Here is a 23,210-nt window from a genome sequence, read left to right as displayed (position 1 = left end):
AGCTTGATAAACGCTACGGTCCTAGGAATTACTCATGTATGCCCTCTATAGTATAAAGACACACATACAAAATAAAGACGTGTAGATATTGTGCCTCAGATGTGCGTCATAACTATTTTTTTATTTGAAAATCAAACAAGTATGAACGCTGAAACTTGAGCATGGGGTTGGCCGTTAAGGAAATCGTTTGGGGTTGTTCGTAGTATCACTATTGTGGACAAACACACAAACGCACTGACAGACAGTGACAGACAGATGGACGGAGAGACAGACAGACAGAACAAAATTTTTGCGTCGAAGTACCTCAAGAAAGACTAATGTCTTTTAAAAAGTATTTGCACCGATATATAGATCTGGAAACGTAAGTGCGATGAAACTACTATACTTGGCAAGATAGCAGCGCCATGTCACAGCGCTTACGAAGGAAACACTTGGTGAATTTAGTTGCAGCCCATTAAAACAAATAGCAGTTTTCTGGCATGCAGGTGTTTTACCACAAAGTCACGCGTCTGCTTGGAAATACAGCGAAGATAAGATCCTCTGCTTAGAAATGCATTTAAATTACTTTCATAATTTACGAGCATACGCATCCTGATTTTACAAGTTATAGCCATAGATTGGCATCGAGAGTCGGGACAACTTCAGCGCCTTCACTGGACAATAATAAAGTTACACTAACTCATTCACTCACTCACTCACTCACTCACTCACTAAGACATGATCATCGTAATGACTGCAGGGTCGAAAACCGGTGACCCATTACAAAAGCACATACTTTACTTCACGTACTCCCGTAAGATCACGTAGTGGGTGCATAGCAAGCTGGAAAACATTTCACGCACGTAATTGCTGGTGGTTTAGAGCATGCTATGCATGCAGCCATGTGCGAGAAATTCACTGACAAAGGCTACTTTCAAATCAAATTGTAGTAATCCGATATTTATTCCTTTCGAGTAACATTGTACAATAATAAGTTTCCGCTAAGTGGTTGAACTACGCACTATAGGATCAGGATGTCGCTATCACTTCCAACTCCTAAAAGTTAAGATTGAGGGTCTTTTTTTGCCAACACCCGGTGGAAAATTTGTTTGTAAATGAAACTTTTCAAGTTGTCTGCGTTGTTTGTTTCCTCTATGAAGTAAATTACAATGACGGAAAGAGTTTACAGCCAAATAATTCTTATGACGTTTGTTACTTTTTATTTTTATATGGTAACCTGATACACTGATTCAAATTTCTCGAATTACGATTGTACTCTGTGTGGACAAAGAAAGGAACACACAATCAAGTTGCCACTTCATATTTTACTATAATCCATCAAAATTTGACATTAAGTGTTCAAGGGCAACTTCTGCAGCTATATAATGAAGAGACTGCTGCGACCAATTCATTAGTGCTTGATACACATCCCTGATACAAGCAATATGAGCCCTTTGGTACAGACTACGATATGTTTCTTTTGCTTCGGACTTGGTGAGTTACGTTAAAATAGTCCCACTTTTTTCTTCTTCTCAAATGATGGTTTTGGCTCACTTCTAATCATCCTATACACGTTTGATTGAGGAAAAAACTGAAACAAAGGTGTTCATAGTTGTCAATACTATCTGGAAAGATTATTGTTTGCTCTCGATTCTGCTTTTCGCTTATAATATAAAGAGGAAAAGGGCGCGGCACGTATCACGCAAGAGGCGTGCAAACCCGCAACCCGCAACTTAACACTTCCAAGAAGAACCACACAGGATATATATATATATATATATATATATATATATATATATATATATATATATATATATATATATATATATATATATATATATATATATATATATATATATATATATATATATATATATATATATATATATACATATATATATATATATTTATATATATATATATATATATATATATATATATATATATATACATATATATATATATATATATATATATATATATATATATATATATATATATATATATATATATATATATATATATATATATATATATATATATGTATATATATGTATATATATATATATATATATATATATATATATATATATATATATATATATATGTATATATATATGGAGAGAGGGAGAGAGAGAGATATGCTTACAATACATGTTTTCAGAAAGCTACAATCAAGTGAAACCCTGCACAGTGAGTGTTTTCAGTGCGGTAATCAGTTTTTATTTTAAAGTGAACCCTTCATCATCACGACTGTTTGTTTGACGGTAAATAACGTTCCTTGTCATGGAAATCAAGAAAAGCCTATAATTTTTTTCTGACTTAGTGACAGAGAAACTCGCAGTGGGTCGAGAGCCTTGTATCATATGTTCTTGAATATTGTGAGTTTGCTCCTATTTGATTAAGTACTGTTTCGCTCATGATTCTAGATGTCATAATAGCACGTGGAAAAAGCGCCGCGACTCCTTCTCACGGCTGCTTACAAAGCTTGGGAACGCACACTGCGCACACGCTATATTATTTTAGCCTCTTTAAGCCTTGTTTTCGCATCACTTTAAGTGCGCGTGCACTGAAATGCCAGAGTGAGAGCCGGGCGCCCCTTTTGCATACACGGGAAACCGAAGAGTGATGGTACGTTAATTGTACTGATGATCTCGGTGCGCGACACTCCTCGTTTCTAGGCGCTTGGCAGCGTGGTAAACGCGCTCTGCAGCACTGATAATGCATTATCTATCATGTAGATACCGGCGACGTATTTTCTCCGGTACCATGATGTTCCGTATATTATCCAAATCAATAACTTCGCTCTAGTCATTGTATTTTCTAACAGTTACTAAAGACATGTGACCGGGAGTGAAGCGCGGTGAAGCACAGATGAAATGAGCCGACAATTTAAGTGCCATGGAGGGCGCACGCCGTAAAGCAGAGAGGAAACGCCACGCCCGCCTTTTTTTTTTTTTTTTCAGGTCAAAAAGCGTGGGGACACAGGGAGGAGGGTGGTGGTACTGCTGTGATGTCCTAGCAGCAAGAGTGAAAATCTAATATAAATGCGTTGTCCCAAGTTCTCACGTGCGCGCTATCTGGGCAGACATCATCGAACGACACGAATGCCCTTGTTCTGTTCTCTTGCCGCACCACGTTGACGCAACAGACATCACAAGATGTCTCCTACTGGAGCGATATATACCTTTGCACCAGCGTTTTACAAGGGACCTGAAAAATTTTAGCTTCAGTGGCAGAAGCACTACCTAGCAGACAAACTTAAACCAAGCGAAAAAAAAAACACGTTCCAACATTAACACATGCACACACGTGACCCGCGGAAGCATGGCATGTTCTTGGGTGAGTTCCTAGATTTAGCACACAAGTTTCAACCACGTGAAGAATACGACACGTAAGAGCACATAAATGGGTGCATACACATAGCTCAGCATTGTTTGGCTAATTAGTTCATTGGTTAAGTGGACAAGCTTAGACCAGGGGGCGAAAACTGCCTTAACCTCCCACGTAATCGCTCTCGCACGGTGATCCGCAGCGGCAGCGCAACTTTTACCACTGGAAGCTGCCGGGCATCCTACTAGCAATAAATGACAAATAGAAAATTTTTTTTTTATGATGTCGCTGGTAAGGTCACCAAATAGACGAAAAGGAGAAAAGTCGAGAAAAGGAGGGCTCACGCGGAAGCCCTCTTTTCCCACCTCGCATACAAGCGGAATCTGCTCGTGCCCTCTTTCAGATCTCCTGGCCACTTGGGCAATGCGGCCAATCGTGAAATTTTGTTAGCCAATTTTTAAAATTTCTTTGTGTTCTGAAGTAGCGAAAATTAAGGTTAATTTCTCTGTAAGGCGGAACTCGATCAGCACAAATAAAATGAACTTTTTATTGCACTTTTTGTATAAAAAACAGACATATGCGCGTAGTCTGAAAAGGACTATCTAAAAATCAGCTTTATTTACAACTGAGATATGCATAATGAGCCAACATTAAACCCAGAATAGCCGAAACAATGTGAAAAATTATCAACAATCGCGAGTAGGACACGTCGCGTCTTGATTGACTCAATCGCGCTTGTTATGACGGCGCGCATAGTTTTCTTTTTTACCGAACTTGAGTACTAAGCAAAACTGAAGCTCTTAGGCTTGGAAAGTCTTGAAGCGATCAGAAGTTTTTAAAAAGAGAACGTCGTTGAAAACAGTGTTTCGGCAAATTGACTTGCCGAAACACTCTTCCACTCACGTTCTCTTTTTCGGCAAGTTGACGAAGAAAAGTTCATTTGTCAGAACTTTGGCGCCAGCGGCATTTTCTGTAATATTTCTGGAAGCATTTAGTTTATCACGTGTATTTTAGTTACACTATTATAAGTAAATAATAACTAAATTTGAAGCTTTGGCTACAAGAATTTCATGAGAAGCAAGCAACCTAAAATTGCTTGACATGATTTTATCTACGCGCCAAAGTAAAAGAAAATAATAGAGAAGAAGAGACTATTTAGCCAAGCCAACTCAAATTCAAGCCTTTCGATAAATGCATTTTCCTGACAGAAGATTGGCTACCGCTTTCGCCAATTAGTCGAGTGACACTGCACTTCTCTCAATCCAGCCAGGCTTGCATAGAGCTGGGTTTACTCCTGCACTCATTCAAAATCAATACTTGCTCATACAATCAGTCTAAATCCTTGCGCTCATTTTTTGTCACTTGTAAACCTGAAAAACCTTCGCCGAACTAGAAATTCCCCGGTTAACACACCGTAGAGAAGCGAAAACCGTGTGTTGCCTGATTCAGCCATCTTCGTCGAATGCATGGTTGACTTGCTCGGCGAAGCTCACTACGGCTTTCATTCTCAGCTTACCACACCTTGAATGTTTACCTTTCCCGTAGTTGGCACGCGAACCGAGCGAGATAACTGAGCGCGATCTAACTTGTAGTTTCGCTGAGCGAGGGGTGAGAAGGAGTGGAGGCAAGCGCTACGAACTTGCGTCAACCGATTTCTGCGTTTCGCTTGATTTAAAATTCAGAATATAAGAAATGAAGAAATTCATATAAACCAAAGAAAAGTTGATTAAGGTATCGTCGATTTTTTTATTTGTACAAACATCCACACCAAGCGCACTCTGGTTAACCACATCTCAGGATGCCCGGCACCGCTACGAGCGTACATGTTCCTTCAAACCGAAACTACCGCTAAGTTTCCGGGCCTTGTTCAAATTGAGCGAAAGAAGACAAGACGTAAGAACATAGGAGCACACCCGCTTACACAGTGCAGCATTGTTAAGCTAGTTGGTAGGTATATTCAGCAGACAACTTTAACCCGCGTGAAGAAGGTAGTGAGTAAGAACGTATAAACCCGTGCACACATCCGCGTTGTTCGGTTATTTGGTTCGTTGGTTCAGCATAAAAGTTTACACTGCATGAAGAGATCACGAAGCAAGAACATAGAAGCACGCCTACAGATGAAGCGCAGTGTTGTTCGGCTACTTGGTACATAAATTTAGCAGACAAGTTCAACCTGCGCGATGAAAGCGACGTATGAGAACCTAGAAACCCTTGTACACACGAAGGTCAGCAAGCATTTTTTTCGCTAGTTATTTCATAGGTTCCACAGACGACTTTAGGCCGTGCAAGGAAGACAAGACGCAAGAACATAGAAGCAATTCTAATTGTGGGGGTTTAACGTCTCAACACCACGATATGATTATGAGAGGCGCCGGAGTGAAGGGCTACAGAAATTTCGACCACCTGGGGTTCTCTAACGTGCACCCGAATCTGAGCACACGGGCCTACAGCATTTCCTCCTCCATCGGAAATGCAGCCGCCGCAGCCGGGATTCGATCTTGCAATTAGCGGGTCAGCAGCCGAGTGCCTTAGCAACTTAACCACCGCGGCGGGGCAAGAAAATAGAAGCACGCCCGCACACAAAGCACAACATTGGTTGGCTAGTTGGTACATGTATTCAGCCGACAATTTTAACCTGCGTGATGAAGACAACCCATAAGAATCTAGAAACCCTTGTACGCATGAAGCTCAGCACGGTTTGGCTAGTTGTTTCATACGTCCAGCAGGCAAGTTTAAACTGTAGGAAACAGGTAAGGCAGGTATCGTAGTGAACATGGTGAAGGAATGCTGGGCGATGTTCTGTACCCCTTTGAGCAAGTAAGACACTCTTGCTTGCGTCTGTGTGCAGTTCATTGTTCTGAGCGGGAGTGCAAAAATGCAGTTAATCACATCGGCAGACACCCGTGGTCGGCGTCTCCTCTGATGCGCCACGCTATTCAAGTCCAAATGTCACTACGAACTGCTTCTCTTATCCCTGTTTGATCGACATGTAGTGGACTGAAGTACACGCAGAAGCAGTGTTTTCTCATTTACTTAGCTGTCAGGAGCATGACCAAATTGAAGTGATTGTGCAATAAGAGAAGTGCGCAACAACACGTATTGTGTAACCGTTGTATACACTACAACCCATCATACTTGTGAAATATTTTAATGGATGATAGAAATTCAGTAGGCAATTCTGTAGTCTTCATCATTCACCCTACTTGCTGCGAAAGTCATGCACTTCATTGGTATTCAAGCAGTTTATTATTGTTTTTGACAATATGCTGCTAGAATATTTTATCCCTGATGACTGGAAGAGAATTACTACGGTCTTTGTTCACAAGTCCGGGACTAGCAGTGTTGCTTTGAATTATTATACATCAATGACATCAAAATTGTCGCCTCTAAGGTGGCCTTGCATTAAACCACTCGAACAATGCACCAAATGAGTACGAGCTACGCAAATATATAAGGAGATTTTCGGGGGTGTCTGCGCACAACTGAAGTTTTGTTCGCGATGGTGAATACACAAAATGAGAACTGCGCTCTAATTCCATCATGTACACGGACACTGAATACCAAAACCATACCAAAAGTCCCAGGGTAATTATTTCTTGATGTGGTTGGAAGGCGAAAGCCATCTTTATTTCTTTTCTGTCCACCCTATCCTATATCCCATTAAGCATCTCGGCCCAGAGTCGCATACTTCCTTCATTTAGCTGACTCATCACTCTTTCATTCGGTTGGCGCCATCCCCAAGGTGTAACCTCAGCGGTGGCACAGCCGTGTATCTTTTCTTGACGCCTAAGCATGAGGAAAAGGATACCTGCATACAGCAACGAGCTAATGGACGGCCTACGTTCTTCTGGATGTTCATTATAGCTACCAACCGGGACGACAAGTCTTAGGGGCGAAACTTTTAAGGGTCTGGCCGTTGTAGCCGCGATATTCACCGCTCCCACTTGAGACGCCACTGTGATCTCGCTCTCTCTTTTTATTTCTATGGCACCCCCGCAATGGCGTGGTGGCACTCGCTACACTCTTGGTGCGTGCTCTAGTTTGGTGAGAGACACCTAGAGGGCAGCACCTGTATATAGCACTCGCTTTTCGCGCGCTTCTCTTCTCCTTCGTCTGTCATCACTCAGAGCGTCGATACTGCTTCCCTGTTATTATCAGCACTCAAGAAGACAAGGCGGCGGCGGAGCGAAGCGGTCGCAAAGCGGTTGCAGCGTAGGCTAGCCGTGAACACCCTGCGGGGAGACTTCGCGAAACGGAAGCAGCGCGGGCTCGTCGCCTCGTTAAAAACGTCATGAACAGAGACGAGTATGCCAAGCTCATGCGCATCGTGAATGTGGAGCAATTCGCTCTATCAGGTCGTCCACAGACAAAAGACCCGGTGCACCTACATGGCGCGTCTTCGAAATCACGGTTTACCAGATTTCTTCCAGAGCTTTGCCCATTCATCATCATTGACTTCGTACATATCGTAGACGTTTTTCTTCGTACGCTTGCTTTTTACTAAATCTTAAGACTTTGATTAGCTAATTATAACAAAAGCAATCCCGTGTAGATATCTGGATTTCTCCGTCTTTGTTTATGCTAAGCTATAAGCAGTTAAACGAAATGTCGGATACGTAGAAAGTAGCGCAAAACTTCATAGAGCATCGTTTTCATAAAGCTGGCAAAGTTAAGTGCCCGTCATTGCTACTTCATAAAGTTGGCAAAGTTGCGTGCCCTTCATTGCTACCGTAATCATCACTGGATAATTCTCCATTTTTTTGCAACAGGCATCTTCGCTGTAAATAGCACAACCAGTTTGGATTATGAAGAATTTCCTGGTGAGTCTTAATTTTACGTATTTTACAAGACAAAAAATATTTTGTGAAAGGTTCTGGTCAAAACTAGGAAATTCAACGAACATTGTCAATTAGGTCAGGTATCACGACGAGCAGTTTCTGTGCAGCAGCGATTGAGGCTCCTGATTTGCATTGATTGTTATATCATTCTCAACTGTTCGTACTACTTTGACGGCGTGTTGCACAGTATGGACGACTTAGTACGTCTTGATGTCACCTGATGGCATGTCATTTGACAATAACACGTGGGTAGTAAATTGGTTATGTTGCCTTGCAACTAAGCTTTCTTGTACCTTCACGTTACTATCCACAGTGCGGTCACCTGATCATGTCTTGAAATTGAGATCACCGAATTTTCACGCTTATGTGACGTTGCCGCATGACATCATTACGTAAAAACAACTCGCTACTTAAGCTTCTTACGTGGTCAGGTGACTATTTCGTATAAAGTGATTAGTTGTTTCAGTCATCTGTTTAGGTAAAACTCAACTTTTGCATTCGGAGCCATATGCCGCTTGACGTGCTCACTACGTCATGTAGGTTTTATTTACAATACTGCTGACCCCAGTTAAGGGGTCGTAGCAGGGTGGAAAGAAACGTGTGCTACATTTCACAATAAACAGACAAATCGAACACATAACATAAGCAACAAAAAAAAAACCAGATTGAACTGATTGCTAATTCACAGTAGCGCATGAATAAAATCTTGCGAAGGGCACAATTAGGCCATGGAGAGTTAACGCTTAGAATAACCGGATTAAAGGCTCCTACTGTGACACAATGCTTTCGCATTTACAATGAAAACATGATGAGCACTCGTTAGACAAAAAAAAACTTTCTAACCGCTGAACGTACCTATACACGAAAGCGTCACGGCCAAACAATCTAAAGCTCACGCGTTTATAGTATTCTTTTCTTGCTAGGGTTTTTCTTATGCGCCACAGCCATCAGCAGCGGCTAGGAAACGTGGGACCACCTCAAGTGGCACAGACAGCGAGGCAACGGAGCTCTATTCCGACGGTTTCGAGTCATCGGATGACGACTACACAGTCGTCATGAGCCTCACTGCAAAACGAAGACTGCTACGAACATCGTCGACGACGAGTATATCCACCGTGCAGGCTACCGCGCAGCGTTGGCCACCCACTATACTCTTCATGGCTGTGGACCCTTCAGCCAACCTACGGCGGCTTAACAGGCAAGTCCTCTCTGCATACCTCGAAGGACTCGCTCCAAATGAGATTGAAGACGTCCGGATCAACTCACGGAAGAATGTTCTGGCAGTTGATGTTCTACACCGTAGTGCGCTGCAAAGCCTACAGAACACCTCGGAAATCGACAAAGTCACAGTTAAATCAGTGATCCCCACTGACTGTAAGGGCAGTGTTGGCGTCATTTATGACGTGGACATTTCCATTCCCACTGACGATTTCTCAATCTTGATAAAGCCAACTACAGACGACATCTCCATCAAGCACATCGCAAGGCTTGGTCAGTCACGATGCCTGAAGATTGTTTTTGAGGGAGACAGTCTTCCCCCACACGTAAAAGTTGGCCACGTTCGCCACCAGGTCTGTTCATACATACCGAAGCCCCTACAATGCTTCAGATGCTTCAAGATGGGACATGTAAAAGGAGTATGTACCAGCAATGGTGTGTGCCCGTGGTGTGCCGAACCTCATTCAGAAGACACCTGCCACGCAACTGCGTTCAAATGCTCCAATTGCCACGGCGCTCATAAAGCGTCGTCTAAAGATTGCCCACGAGTGGGAAATGAACGCGCGGTGCTGAAACGCATGGTGCGCGACAATTCAACGCACAGGGAAGCCGCTGCTACTGTCAGGCGACGTCGGCGTCACCACAGAAGATTATCACGCAACGTGACATCTTCCGATATAGACCCGTCATTTCAAGCAAGAAGAACTGGCCCCCCATCGTCAAGCTCTGCGAAGACGAATACACCGAAAACAGAATCAGGGTCAAGACTCCCACCTCGTAAAGAGTGGCCGTCACTTCCACGAACACAGCCTGTTTCAGAGGTGCGTCGATCCCCGCCAACCTCGATGCCATCACGAACCACTGATGAAAAGACAACTGAGGATCGCCAGGTCATCAACATGTTGCAGACCCTTATGAGTGCAATGCGCATGCTCCTGATCAACATGAACACCCCATCAGCGCAGAGCGCACTCCAAGTGCTGGACACTTTGAGTCCGGTGCTTGAAGCTCTAAGGTAAAACGATTGCCCGCAACATGTCATCCTTTCGAAAGGAGGTCAAGAACGCATCTGTCCTTCAGTGGAATGCCAGAGGTCTTAGGGCGCGTATGTCCGAGTTTCGGCAATATGTATAAACGAACAAGTTCTCCATAACTGTGATTTGTGAACCAAACCTATCAGCTCAGATGAGACTATCTGGATATGAGTGCTTTATGACTTCTACCCACGGAGAGCGCAGCAAGGCCGTTGTGTTCTTACGGCGCGACTTAACTTATGTTCATCACCCTGTACCTTCTGACGAAGAAAACCAGTACGTTTGCCTAACAGTAAAAAACAAGAAGACCACATTCACCATCATTGGAGCCTACTTACATCCATCAAGTCGTCTAGACCGTGAGCGCTTGCGCGGAATTTTGAATTCAACTCTCCAGCCATGGTTGATAACAGGTGACTTCAATGCCCACCACTACTTATGGGGAAGCTCCAGGGTCAACACTAGAGGTAGACAGTTAGTGTCTTTCGCTTCTGAATGTGAACTTATCCTCGTGAATGACGGCAGCCCTACTTATCTGCGCGGAACGGCCTATAGCAGTTGCCTGGACCTCACTTTCGTCTCCCGCTCGTTCACACGCAGAGTGCACTGGTTTTCGGATTTGGAAACAAGGGGTAGTGACCACATCCCAACATACCTGAAGAGTGACGGCTTTCCAAGTCTCAAGTCTTCCAGAGCCGTCCAGTGCACCGATTGGCAAAAATAATCATGGAAGACTATGTTGGTGCCTCACCTTTCAATGTAGAGGACGCAATAAAGAGTGCCCTACAGTCAACGACGCGTTCGCTTTCGGTGAACTCAACTCGCATTGATATGAACATTGATCTCGAGAAACTCCGAGCAATTCGTCGTCGTGCAGAACGACGTTATAGACCCACGAGGTCACTTGATGAGCTGAGAGTGGCCAGACTCACACAAAAGAAAATGCAGCGTCACATGGACAAGTTGGACAAGCAATGATGGGTATCTTTTTGCGAGTATTTGGATCCCAGAAAGCCTCTGTCACTAATCTGGAGAACTGTCCGGGGTCGTCGTACAACCATTACTCAGCGCTACTCATTAAAATCTCTGGCACTACACTTACGCTGTGAAGAGATTAATATCGCAGATTCTTTCTGTCGAAGGATTTCAAGCGGCTCAAATTAAACTGGGACAAAGACGCCCAACTTTTCTGTATCCTCACGTGATCCCCGAATGAATATTTCGTTTTCAATGGGCGAACTGAAGGCTGTGCTTGCTTTGTGTAGATGTTCTTCAGCGCCAGGACCTGACGGCATCACTTACCGCGCTCTGTCACCTAGGAGATCAAGCTCGGAAGGCACTCTTGCAGCTGTACAACGACTCCTGGCAAACTGCCATGTTTCCACAGGAATGGAAGTCAAGTCGCCTTATTCCACTTCTCAAAGCCGGCAAGTCACCCTTGGACATTTCTTCTTACCACCCGATTGCCCTCGCGAACTGTGTGGGAAAAGTTATGGAAAGGATGATTTTAACGCGCCTTGAATGGTACTTAGAATTGTACGAAATATATCCAGATGCCATATCCTGGTTCAGATGAGGCCGCTCGTCAATTGACAATGTAGTTGACTTGGTGACATATGTAGAACACCAGAAGACCTGCAAACGGTTATCTGCTGCTCTGTTTCTTGACGTTAAAGGGGCATACGACAATGTCACCCACGAAGCCATTCTCAGAGCACTAGAAGGAGTGGGACGCGGTGGCAGGATATATACGTGGGTCCAGAGATACCTACAGAATAGATCATTTCACGTGCAGACAGAGAATGGCCCGACACCCGAATATTACTGCAGCCGAGGAGTCCCGCAAAGCGGAGTGCTAAGCCCGACGCTATTCAACCTAACACTTATTGAACTAGTTGACAAGCAACCAAGCAATGTACGACTTTCCATTTATGCTGATGACATCTGTGTGTGGACATCAGGTGTGACTCGACTTCAACTTCGCGCTCAACTTCAGAAGGCAGCATCAGTGACATCGTATCACTTACGCAAACAAGGGCTCAAAATCGCACGTGAGAAGTGTGCAGTCGTGGCTTTCAGCAGAAAACCAATGTCCGCTTACGGCATATCAAATAATGGGCAGTTGGTGTCATGCAGCCGGAGTCACAGGTTCTTGGGAGTCGTAATCGACCGAAACCTGTCTTGGACACCCCACGTAAACTATACGTGAAAAAGCGGCTGTCTGCCATTTGTCACTTATTCAGGTTTCTTGCTAGGAAAAGTTGGGGAATGTCTGTCGAGTCTATGTTACAGCTGTACAAGGTATTATTTACTGGATTCCTGCGGTATAGCCTACCTGTTATATCTAACACGTGCAAAACGAACCTGCGCGTAATCCAAAATATTCAAGCCCAAGCACTTAGGATATGCCTTCGTTTATCCCGCTGCGCATCGACAGCTGAAACAATTGCCATTGCTCAGGACTACTCGATCATGACGCACATCACCATTGAAACGATGCGCAAGTACCTCAGGCAACATGCTAAGAATCCTTCCCACCACTTGGCAACCCTCGCTACTGAGAGGCCCTGCACGAAATTTAGTGCTATTGTCTGTGCTCATCGTGCGTCGTTTACGTCAGGTTTTACGCCTGCAGAGAAACTGTTGTATCCTCCGTGGGGCCTGACACTTCCACAAGTACGTGTTTTAATTACAGGAATGCAGAAAAAATCAAATTTGCCTTCATCAGCCCTAAAACAATTGAGCTTGAGCTATCTGCAAGAAATGTACAACAACCACGTGCACATATACACCGATGGTTGAACCACAGCGTCTGGGTCTGGTGGTGCGGTGGTGATTCCAGCTAGAGGAATCACTCTGCGAATCAACCTGTCGCATGTCACTACGTCTACGGCGGCAGAACTTGCGGCTTTGCGTTGCGCCCTAGAGTACATCAAATCCCAAAGACCGAGTAAATGGGCTGTGTTTTCCGACTCAAAACCAGCCCTACAGAGCATGCAGACAGTCTTTCGACGAGGTTGCCTTGAACAATTAACTTATAAAGTTGTCCAGCTTCTTCACCGCATCACAGAAACAGGCCACGAGGTCAAGTTTCAGTGGATTCCTGGCCATTGTGGGATCAGTGTCAATGATTCCACAGATAACGTGGCTCGCACATCGCACCAAGAAGAACACACCCTTCCGATTCCTTTGTCAAGGACTGACGCTGCAAAGCAACTTCGTCACCTGGCACGTAGTCTGAGTCTGCAGGAGTGGAACACCCCAAGCATAAGACATACGAGACTATACCAAATAAACCCTCGACTGGAACTTCAACCTCCATCCGGACTTCGTCAACGTGAAGCTTCAGTTCTTTGTCGCCTTTGGTTGGGGGTTGCCTTCACAAAAGCATATAGAACCCTCAACGGATTGACCGACAATGCGGAATGCGACGTCTGCTGCACCAAAGAAGACATTAACCATCTGATTTGCCATTGCACTCGATTTGCCTCTGAAAGACAGAAGCTTTCGGATGCATTGCGACAATTGGACGATCGGCCACTCTCTGTGCAGATGCTACTGGAACACCGTCATCGCCTTTCGTCGGCTCAAAAAGCAGTCAAAGCTGTCTTGTGCTTTTTGAGGACTACAGGCCTACGTGACCACCTTTAACATTTGTGTAGTGCCACCGCTGCATACGTGCCAGCCGATTGACTGACAATCCTCCTTTTTTTTTGTCTTTTCTCTCTCTCTTTCTCTTCTCTTTCCTCTCTCTTTCATCCTTATGCCCCCTTCCTATTCCCCCAGCGTAGGGTAGCAAACCGGGCATGTGCCTGGTTAACCCCCCTGCCTTCCCTCTTGTTGTTTATCCCCCCCCCCTCCCCCACACACAGCCATCAGCTTAACTGTGTATATTTTTCCTATTTTTTTCACCTCAGTGATGAGTACTAGATTTTCTTGTGTACCTGCGTTCCTCTTACATTATGGCTCCCGTTTGTAGATTTTATCCATCGAAGACAGGTATTTTACGAAGAACTGTTGCTGAATTATTTCAACGCAACACTCACCTATGCAGTACACTTGATTGCCAGTGACACCTCTGTACATACCACATTCTATGCATATTAACCCATAATAATCAAATATTAAGGTGAATAGCCGCCTCTAAAGAGCGGTGATGCAGATTGATTATGTTATTAAATACTTAAAAATATTTGCAATTTTAGTGCAATTTGAGATTTTTGAAATTTGGAGGGCTGCCACTACAAAAGATCAATATTTATAGAATTTGGTAAAGTATGGTTTTTGGGTGTATTTTGCTCTTGTACCAAAGCAACTTGCCTCTGTATGTATAAGTAGTGGGTTAATATGCATTTCACACACAAAAAATAAAACTAGGAGGAACCTTGAACTTCACCTTGCAAAGGACATCATGATAGCGTATACATGCCCCGTACGCACCACTTTCATCCCTGCTAGCCCAGGTTAGATTCTTGGTCGAAGCCCCAACCTGGACGCAAGGCAACTAATGACTGTGCGTGCAACAGTCACCGCTTCAAACCATTGTAGGTTGTCTACGGCAAGTGCAACTTAGCAGTGCTGACTATTCCAGAATTCTTTCTGGTACAAATCAGCGAAGGGCCCACTGCGCGTCCGTAACGGTACAGCTGAAACTACGCAGCTGTTCACTTTTTTTACGCTTTGGCTGTTGAGGATCACTAAATATGTAGGAGCGTTTTATAATGACTACGCCTTTAGAATACCCACTGGTTCCGCAATTTTGTCTGACGTCTGGCGCTATTCTACGCTTATACAATACTGCGTACGTTATGGAAACTTCTTAGACCACATGACACACACACACACACACATATATATATATATATATATATATATATATATATATATATATATATATATATATATATATATATATATATATATATATATATATATATATATATATATATATAGTGCGTTTTCATAAGCAGTTGAAGGAATAGTGGGGCAGTGTAGTAGAAAACCTGCTCGTCACGCAGACGGTTTCGGTTTGATTCTCACTCAAAGTGAAAAATTTATTTCTCGTTTTTCTGGCATCTTCCTCGATCTTTGGGTCATGAAAAATATGATGGTTTTTCACTCACGGCCAGCACCACTAACACCGACGCCTACACGTACTTTGACATGGGATCTGCGAAACAAATTGCGGTAGTGCTCTCAACCGCAAACATTCCATTTAGATCGAGTAACTAACAACATGGAATTGCCAAAGAGATGAAAATTTCACTCATGTTCCCTTCAGCGGCCGAAGCACATCCGCCTTATCGATGATTTCTTTCCCTTAGACAATGTTACAAACGTATGGTAAGCACAGAATATGCAGGGTAGGAAATGTATACCATATAACTTTATTATCTCACGTTCCTGTATTTTTGGTATTAGGAAGTCGCCTAGCCACACCGAAGAAAAAAGTTTCACATAAGTGTATGCACAATGTGGTAGGTACTATGCACCTCATAGAAAATACTATTGAACTATGGTTCATATTTGATAGCTTACCTAATTTTATTTTAGATCGCAAGATGGGTTTCAGATCTCAAACGTCCTAATATTAAAAGAATATTCACTCACGGTAAACCTGCTGTAAATGTAGCGCAAATAACACGTAGCCAATCTACCCTGCAATATTGCATAACTCAACCAAATAGCATAACAAATGGGTGGGCTGCCACTGATATTGTCTACTCTGTATCTCGCCGCCACATGCCGTCTAACAGCCTAAGCCGAGGCTCATCTGTCGATGACAAATCATCTATTGAGATCAAATGTCGTATAGATCAAATGTAAAAGCTGCGAAATGAGCTGAGGGTGTCTCAACCTAAATATTCCCACTTAGATCGACAAGCTAACAACATAGAATTGCCAAAGACATGAAAATTTCACTCATGGTGCTTTCAGCGGTCGAAGCACATCTGTCTTGTCAATGACGCATATTACTGCCAAGCGGACCCCGTGGGCTACTGGAGGCGCACTTCTGTTTTAAAGCACCAGCGAAACTGACCCCGAAGCTATTGCCAAAAAAAAGTGCTGGCTTTAGTGACAAGCCCAGTTTTCGACTTACCTGCACACCATGCCATGCACCGAAGCATGATGTCAACAGCATATAGCGATCGTACTTACATGTTGGTATTCGGAGCAGTGGTAGTTTATTTCACCATTGAAGGAACACTAAAGTCAAATAACAAATATTGCCAGAGTGAAAGCTCAATGTATAACAATATCTAAAACGACTATATATCCACAACAGTGCTTAACTCACCGAGAAATTGTGGTAAATGCACAAAAATACAAGTGCCGAAGTAGGACATTTTCAAAATTATCCTGACTACATCAGACGGACCGCGTACAATTATTTCCTAGCAATCGATCTAACTGCACAAAATAAAGACCCTTCTGTGCATCAAGAGACGCAAGAAAATGCTGCTTGTTCGTTTCTGTTTGATTCATGGAAAAAAGAACCACCGGACGTTAAAAAATGCCGCGATTGGTTCAAACATTCAATTTTCACGTGGTTACACGAGACAGGTGGTGCCATCTAGCGGAGCGCAGCTGAAACAAAAAATATCTGCAGTCTTGAAGCCATTGGCAAGAAATTGATCAATGGCCATTGTTGTAGCTGTGGCTCCCGCTGCTTTCGATCTGCTGCTACTAGCGCAGTAAAGCCGGGCAACGTCGTGCATGGCAACAGTAACGTGAGTTGGCCTCGTCACTCCGCTTCTTGAGGCTGGTAACTTGAAGTGCGCTCACTCAGTGCAGACCACTAAAACGTGATTTTATTTGAAAATAGGCCCTTCCTTGGCACAAAAGTCACACTACGAGGTTTCTGGACCGCTATTTCAACAATCAACATTGACTTAATAGTTGCCTTTGGTGTCCCTTCGAATACTTGTACAGTAACACTGTGAAGGTGCTTTTCTTATTTCGTAGTTGATGCGGTAGATGACACTGATTGTCTCTTTTTTTACTTGACCTTTAACTAAGCTAAACGCCACTCCCTGCATTCATTCTTCCGGTGATTTTAACGCTTTAGACCTACCAGCAGGAATTTTGGCGCCAGGTTGGCGTGACGTGCTAAGCAGGATCAGCGGCAGCGTTGTCTGCTTCGGGAGCACTGATGTGAAATTTTAGAATGCCTTCTGCGCTGTAATTCTAAATAAATAGCGATATTTCTCCTTTCAGCTTTGCACCTGCGAAACATTCAGTGCACTGGAATATTCAGTCGCTGTCTTTAAAGGTGCTTTTTATAATAGAACAGTTCTCAGTGTCACAATGGAGGACGTTTCAATGCTTAGTGGACCTGCCTTGAGCCTACTTGTGATGCAGGGTGGCCTATATTTACTTATGATACAGGTTGCCATGCAGCGCTAGACGAGATGGGTCAAGTTATAGGTAATTTAGAATAAATACCACAGAACTGAACTAGTGTTAATTAGACTTCTTGCAAACACAGGTTGTCTGGCATTGCAAACTAGTCAAGATTAGTTTGCAATGATTTAAAAGTGGTTCTGCCACTGATTTAAAAGTGGTTAAATCAGTGGCTCTGATTTAAAAGTGGTTCTGCAGTAACAGCTTATCAACACGGCGCCTACACTAGATATTTAAAATGTCTTGACGTAAACACCAAGCATAGGTGTGTGATTGCACCTGTGCCTAGTCAAGTCAGGATCAGCCTACCAGCTCTCTTCAGTTTCTGCCTCGAACTACTCTGTGCAAGCTACGCAATTTCTTTTTAATTTTCGCAGGACTGTTAGGCTGGCACTTATAAAGTCTCGTCTATTCAGAAGGAAGCATTCCCTCGTAGCCATGACTTTTTTCAACTGCAATCCTCACCAAGATTGAGAGCAGTGGCGGTTCCCTCGTTTGTAAAGATACTAAGCTTTTGCTGTGTCTTCTATAGTCCGTCTATTCTTGAATTGATGGGCACATTTTCATTACTTCATTTTGTCTCTTTGTTTCAGAGGAGATCTGCCTATATGCTGTCGTAAATACAAGTTTTAACAAAGCGGTAAGTAGTTAGTGTTATTACTGTACCTTTACCTTATTACGAGATGTTTACGTAATGCCTTGCAATTATCTATTAAATTTATTCAATTACTCTTTCGAATTTTTCGCACCATAGTACATTATTTTTGTAAAACTGTAATGTCCCGGGTAATTCAACGGAATTTTCTTCAAATCAATTACCGGTAATCAATCATTTTCATTTTTGAAGTCGTGTTGTATGCAGTCTTCTGCAGCGGTTATCATCCTGAAGAATAGGTGACCACTGTAAGAACCCTCAGTGTGTTTGACAGGAAGTTCTCACAAAGTCTATTTTCTCACCTTTTCTTTATCTACATGCCCCTGCTTACCCGAGTGCCAGCAACAGAAAAGCACAACGTTTCATAGAGGACATAGATAATAGTATCAAAGCACTGCCCATCTACGAGCTAGTGCGCAAGGTGGTTTAGCGTCATAATATTGCCTTTCCCGATTGCCAATTTTCTCAAAGAGTGTTCAGTGTTGCAGCTAGCATCTTAACGAGGAAACAACATGCAAGAATCAGTCATAGCAACTTAAAAAAAAACAAGTGCTGAATGCTACGAACATGTTTCACTATATCACAGAAACTGCATGCCTCCCACTCTCCACGCAAGCCTCCAGTTTTTTCTCTACCATGAAAGTCTCAGCATGTCGTTTTCGTTCGAGCAGTGTTACGGTAACTCAATGGAAAATGAAAGTAAGGAAAACGTAATGTATTAGGTTTCTGTAAAAGCTAAGCCACTTTAATGGGGATGTCAGTATCGACTGCAATAAAATACATTTAGAAGAGTGTAATTGTAATTGTAATAGGTCATTTTCTGTGTTTAAAAGTCTGCTTATTGCCTGATGTTCCACTACGGCTATGACCATAAGCTGTCCCCTCGTCTACTATACTTTCGCGAGAACAATGAAAGGATAGCATAATAACCCACGCGTAATACTATTCGTGGATTGAGTGCAACGATCAATTATTCGTACGAAGTGTACAAACTGAAAAATGGTAGCATCGAGCATCACAACAGTAGTTTGAAGGGCAGATGGTGCATCCTTCACCGAAGGAAAAAAAACGAAACAAATTAAGGCAATATGTGAAATTTTCAGGACTACACTGCTAGATTCTCAGGAGAGCCCTGAAGAAATGTTCACCTTAAGATATGCAGAAAACCTCACTCATCGCTTCCGTCCATGTCGTGTACAATGCACTTTATAATATAGTGAGTAAAGTGGGCGGCTTAAAGGGACACTACGAGTTGTTTTACATTGATAAACTTCACTCTGAGAACTCTAATGCAATCAGTTTCACTGTCATAAGTTTAATATTAGCAGAGAAAATGAAGGCTGAAGTTTCATTTTCCAGTTTCGTACTGAAAATTTCTGGCCGTAAGGTCAGCAATTTAAAATAATTTTTGTGAATATTGTGACACTGGCTCGATGAAATTTTCTGAACCTTCATATATCTGTCTCTACGCACACCCACAGATGGCAGTGTGTTTTACTCCTCTCAATTGGGAAGGCACGTAAAACCATTTAGACGCCTTCTAAATCTTTGATATCCTGGTTCTAGCTGCCGGAATTTTAAGGTGGCGTGTCCACTCACATTTTGTATTCGCACGTCTTCTCGCTTACCAAGCGTCGTGTCGCAGTAAGAGTACTGCTTTCTAGACTCCGAAACTGCGCTTGTCTAATACACAAAAAGTCGCTTTTCTCCTTGGTGTTCCTACAAGGTTCGTATATTCCGCTTCCATAACGCTTCGCCGTATGCATGCGCGTGCACATGGTTCACGGTCAGATAGGGGAGCGGGGTCGGTTGTATTTTATCACAGCCACCCTCCCCCTGTAGTCCGTTGGTCGAGTCTAAGGAAATAAACTTCGCCATGTATGCAAACATACAAAATAAACAATGACGTGCTGCCCAAAACACTCTGACTTTGGTCCTCGGCTTTCTGGCAAAAACAAAGTTATGCAGTTGAACTCAATGAAGAAGCTGTTCCCAGCGAGGAGCAGTGATTAGAAATAATAGAAATTTTATGTTTCAACGTCATCTGCGTTCGACTTCATCTGCGTTCGACTTTGTCACTGCACTATTTTGCGGCTTGCTTAAAAAAATTTTTCGCACTTTCGTCAATATTGGGAGTAATTTTGGAGTATCTGCGACATTTCTAAGTGATCTGACAGCTACAATAGGTGTCCACTCCTTGTACTATGTATGGAAAGAAACTTAAACCTTACATATTGCATGTAGTACACAATTTCTAGCTCTTATTTGAAAACCAGCCTGTGTCCCGTTTCTGACTCAATATCTCTTCCCAGGTGGCAGTTGGGTGCACCCAGACATGCTTGAACGGAAGTCATATTAATCGGCCAGACAATACGTCCTGCATAGTAAGTTACCCAATAATCGGTTGCATCTTTACATTTAAGTAAATATACTTATTTATTTACTCTCTAAACAATTTTTGAGACCCGCCATAAGTATGTATATTTGTAAATTTATTATTCGTTCAGCTTGAGATAACCGAGATGCTTGCCAGATAAGTAAAAAACTTTTACATAGCAGCGTCTGCGAGGAAAGCATTGTAGCTTAATGAAAATAAAAGTTTTGAAAACCCTGTGCTAAATAATAGGAGCTTATAGTATTTATAAAATTACATAGTGATTTACGTAGTGATGATTCTTTTTTGAAGAACCTTTAACATAAGGCTGCAAAACTGTCACGGATCACTAAAAGCGAATGATGACGATTGAGCGAAGCACTGGAGAGTTCACCTGTTTACTCGTGCATGTAAATTAATGATAACTTGTGTGTAGAGTATATACTTGTTTTATTGGTCATAACTAGTATGTTATGTTAAGTTCTGCATTCCAATTAGCCTTCATTACGACTGCTTTGTGCTCCGTGAATTGTTGCGCCAATGGTTCCTCGATCAGATATAGCCTGCAGGTCGAAAAATAAGGTCCACACAGATGTTCTCAATATTTAAGCATTCAGAGAGGGGCTAGACTTCTACGTACTTCAGCAACACGTGAATGTTTCGCTTCTTCACGAGACCACGTATTTGCACTAGGGCTTCTTTATCAGCTTTCGCTTTCTGTACACATTGATGGTTGCGGCGTCAGGTATCTTTTTTACGAAGGCATTGTACCATTTTCTAAACGTCCATCGGGTGTTGACCTGCTTGAACTTTGATTCCGTACTGCCCGTTGTCATGCGTTAAATGTCTGACGCTTATGAACTGGAGCCGTGAAAGGATCCATCGCTGCTTCCAGAGCTTTCGGCTGCGGGTAGCTTGCTGTGTGCGTTAATGTTGAGCCGCAGCATGCCACGCTCTCGTCTCTGGAGTAGCAGCTTGTCGATGTTGCCGCTTTGCCACTGCTTCCCGAACTTTCGCCTCTGGGTAACCTTGTTTTTGGCGTCAGCGTTGCCTTTCGCGAGCGAGAGCTCGTTACCGTTGTGACAGAAAAAAAAAAGGTAGGCTCGGGAACGCGCTTATTCTTGATCCTTATCAGCCAGACCACAAACAAAGTGTACATGAGGCGTTGGAGATGTGTAGTGCGTATCTCGCTTATCAGCAGAATTACAAATAGCAAAACGACATAGCGAGTGCCTCTCTACTTCGTGAAAATTACGGTAGGCACATAGGAGGTACCTTGCATGTGCTGTGCCTTGGTGGACATATGGTGGGTTTACAGTGGCTGACTTGCATGTGCTGTGCTGGTCAACATACAGCGCACAACGGACAACGAACAAGCTGCCTCATCTCTAAAAAGTGTTTTGTCCCTGGGAGTAACATTTTCGCCGCCATGCGAAGCAACACGCAGGGATGTGACGCGAAGAACGGCAAGCAAATGAAAATTTGTAGCGCGTTTCTCAAGCAAAAAGAACGCGCGTTAAGAACAGACGCAGGACAACTGCGAACTAACAACGTTCACAGCACGACACTTCACGTGCTGCTGAAATGAAAAAGACGCGTGAGACGTCTACACTTCCAGAGTCGCGTGCCGTGCATATACATGGGAAAATCTAGAACTTGCGTCAAAGTTCAAGAATGGCCGCAGATAACACATACGAGCCTAAAGCCGCACTGTACGTTTAGCAGGCACCCTAAGTGTTGAAAACTGTCCTTCAGTCACATAATAGCAAGACACTCACTTAAGGTTGCCGTAAGAAGCGCCAAGACATTTCTAGCGTCGGCTAAGCTTGCTATTACAATCTATCCAGACCGACAATTTCTCAAAGCTTAGAAAATCGTTCATGTATACCACCATACACTGAAATAGTGTTGCGAGAAGCACGACATGATGCTTTTTGTAACATGACGGTGTTTCAATAAGCTGTATGGGCCAAGATAACATTAGTAGTCGTTTGTCAAGCTTACGGCCTGGCGTACTCTCCATTGGTGCATCTCACCAACTTCCATATTGCCATCACGAAGGCTCAGTGTACTTTCTAAAGTACAGTATTATAACATCTGCAAAAACTCATGAAGCTCTATAAATACTTTCAATAAATTAAATGTGCAAAATGTCCACAAAATACAACCAATACCTCCTTCAAAGACCTTTAAGGGGCTAGCGTACACTATTCAAAAACTCTCTATTGTGCAGGCTATCTTATATAAATGCACAGCAGACATTAAACTACTCCTGTAAGGACACCTTTTATTTTCGTGTTTTACGGATTCCTATGATGGATGGATGAACCATGTCTTTTTTTTTCTTTCGGGCACCACAGCAATCGATCGCGGAA

General features: G+C 43.1%; 1 protein-coding gene across 1 annotated transcript in view; it reads left to right on the top strand.

The window, feature by feature from the left end:
• Window positions 1–1,407: 1,407 nt before the first annotated feature.
• The window catches only part of LOC142803276 (evasin P1243-like), a 39,201-nt gene continuing 17,398 nt past the window's right edge, over window positions 1,408–23,210 (top strand). The window contains exons 1-4 of the mRNA XM_075888403.1: window positions 1,408–1,473; window positions 8,082–8,132; window positions 18,400–18,446; window positions 20,774–20,845. Of these exons, the coding sequence (XP_075744518.1) occupies window positions 1,425–1,473; window positions 8,082–8,132; window positions 18,400–18,446; window positions 20,774–20,845 (219 nt within the window). The 5' untranslated portion in view covers window positions 1,408–1,424. The remainder of the gene's footprint in view (window positions 1,474–8,081; window positions 8,133–18,399; window positions 18,447–20,773; window positions 20,846–23,210) is intronic.

The sequence above is a fragment of the Rhipicephalus microplus genome, chromosome 3, assembly GCF_043290135.1.
Source record: "Rhipicephalus microplus isolate Deutch F79 chromosome 3, USDA_Rmic, whole genome shotgun sequence".
Taxonomy (NCBI): domain Eukaryota; kingdom Metazoa; phylum Arthropoda; class Arachnida; order Ixodida; family Ixodidae; genus Rhipicephalus; species Rhipicephalus microplus.
This window is presented reverse-complemented; position numbering and strand designations above follow the sequence as displayed.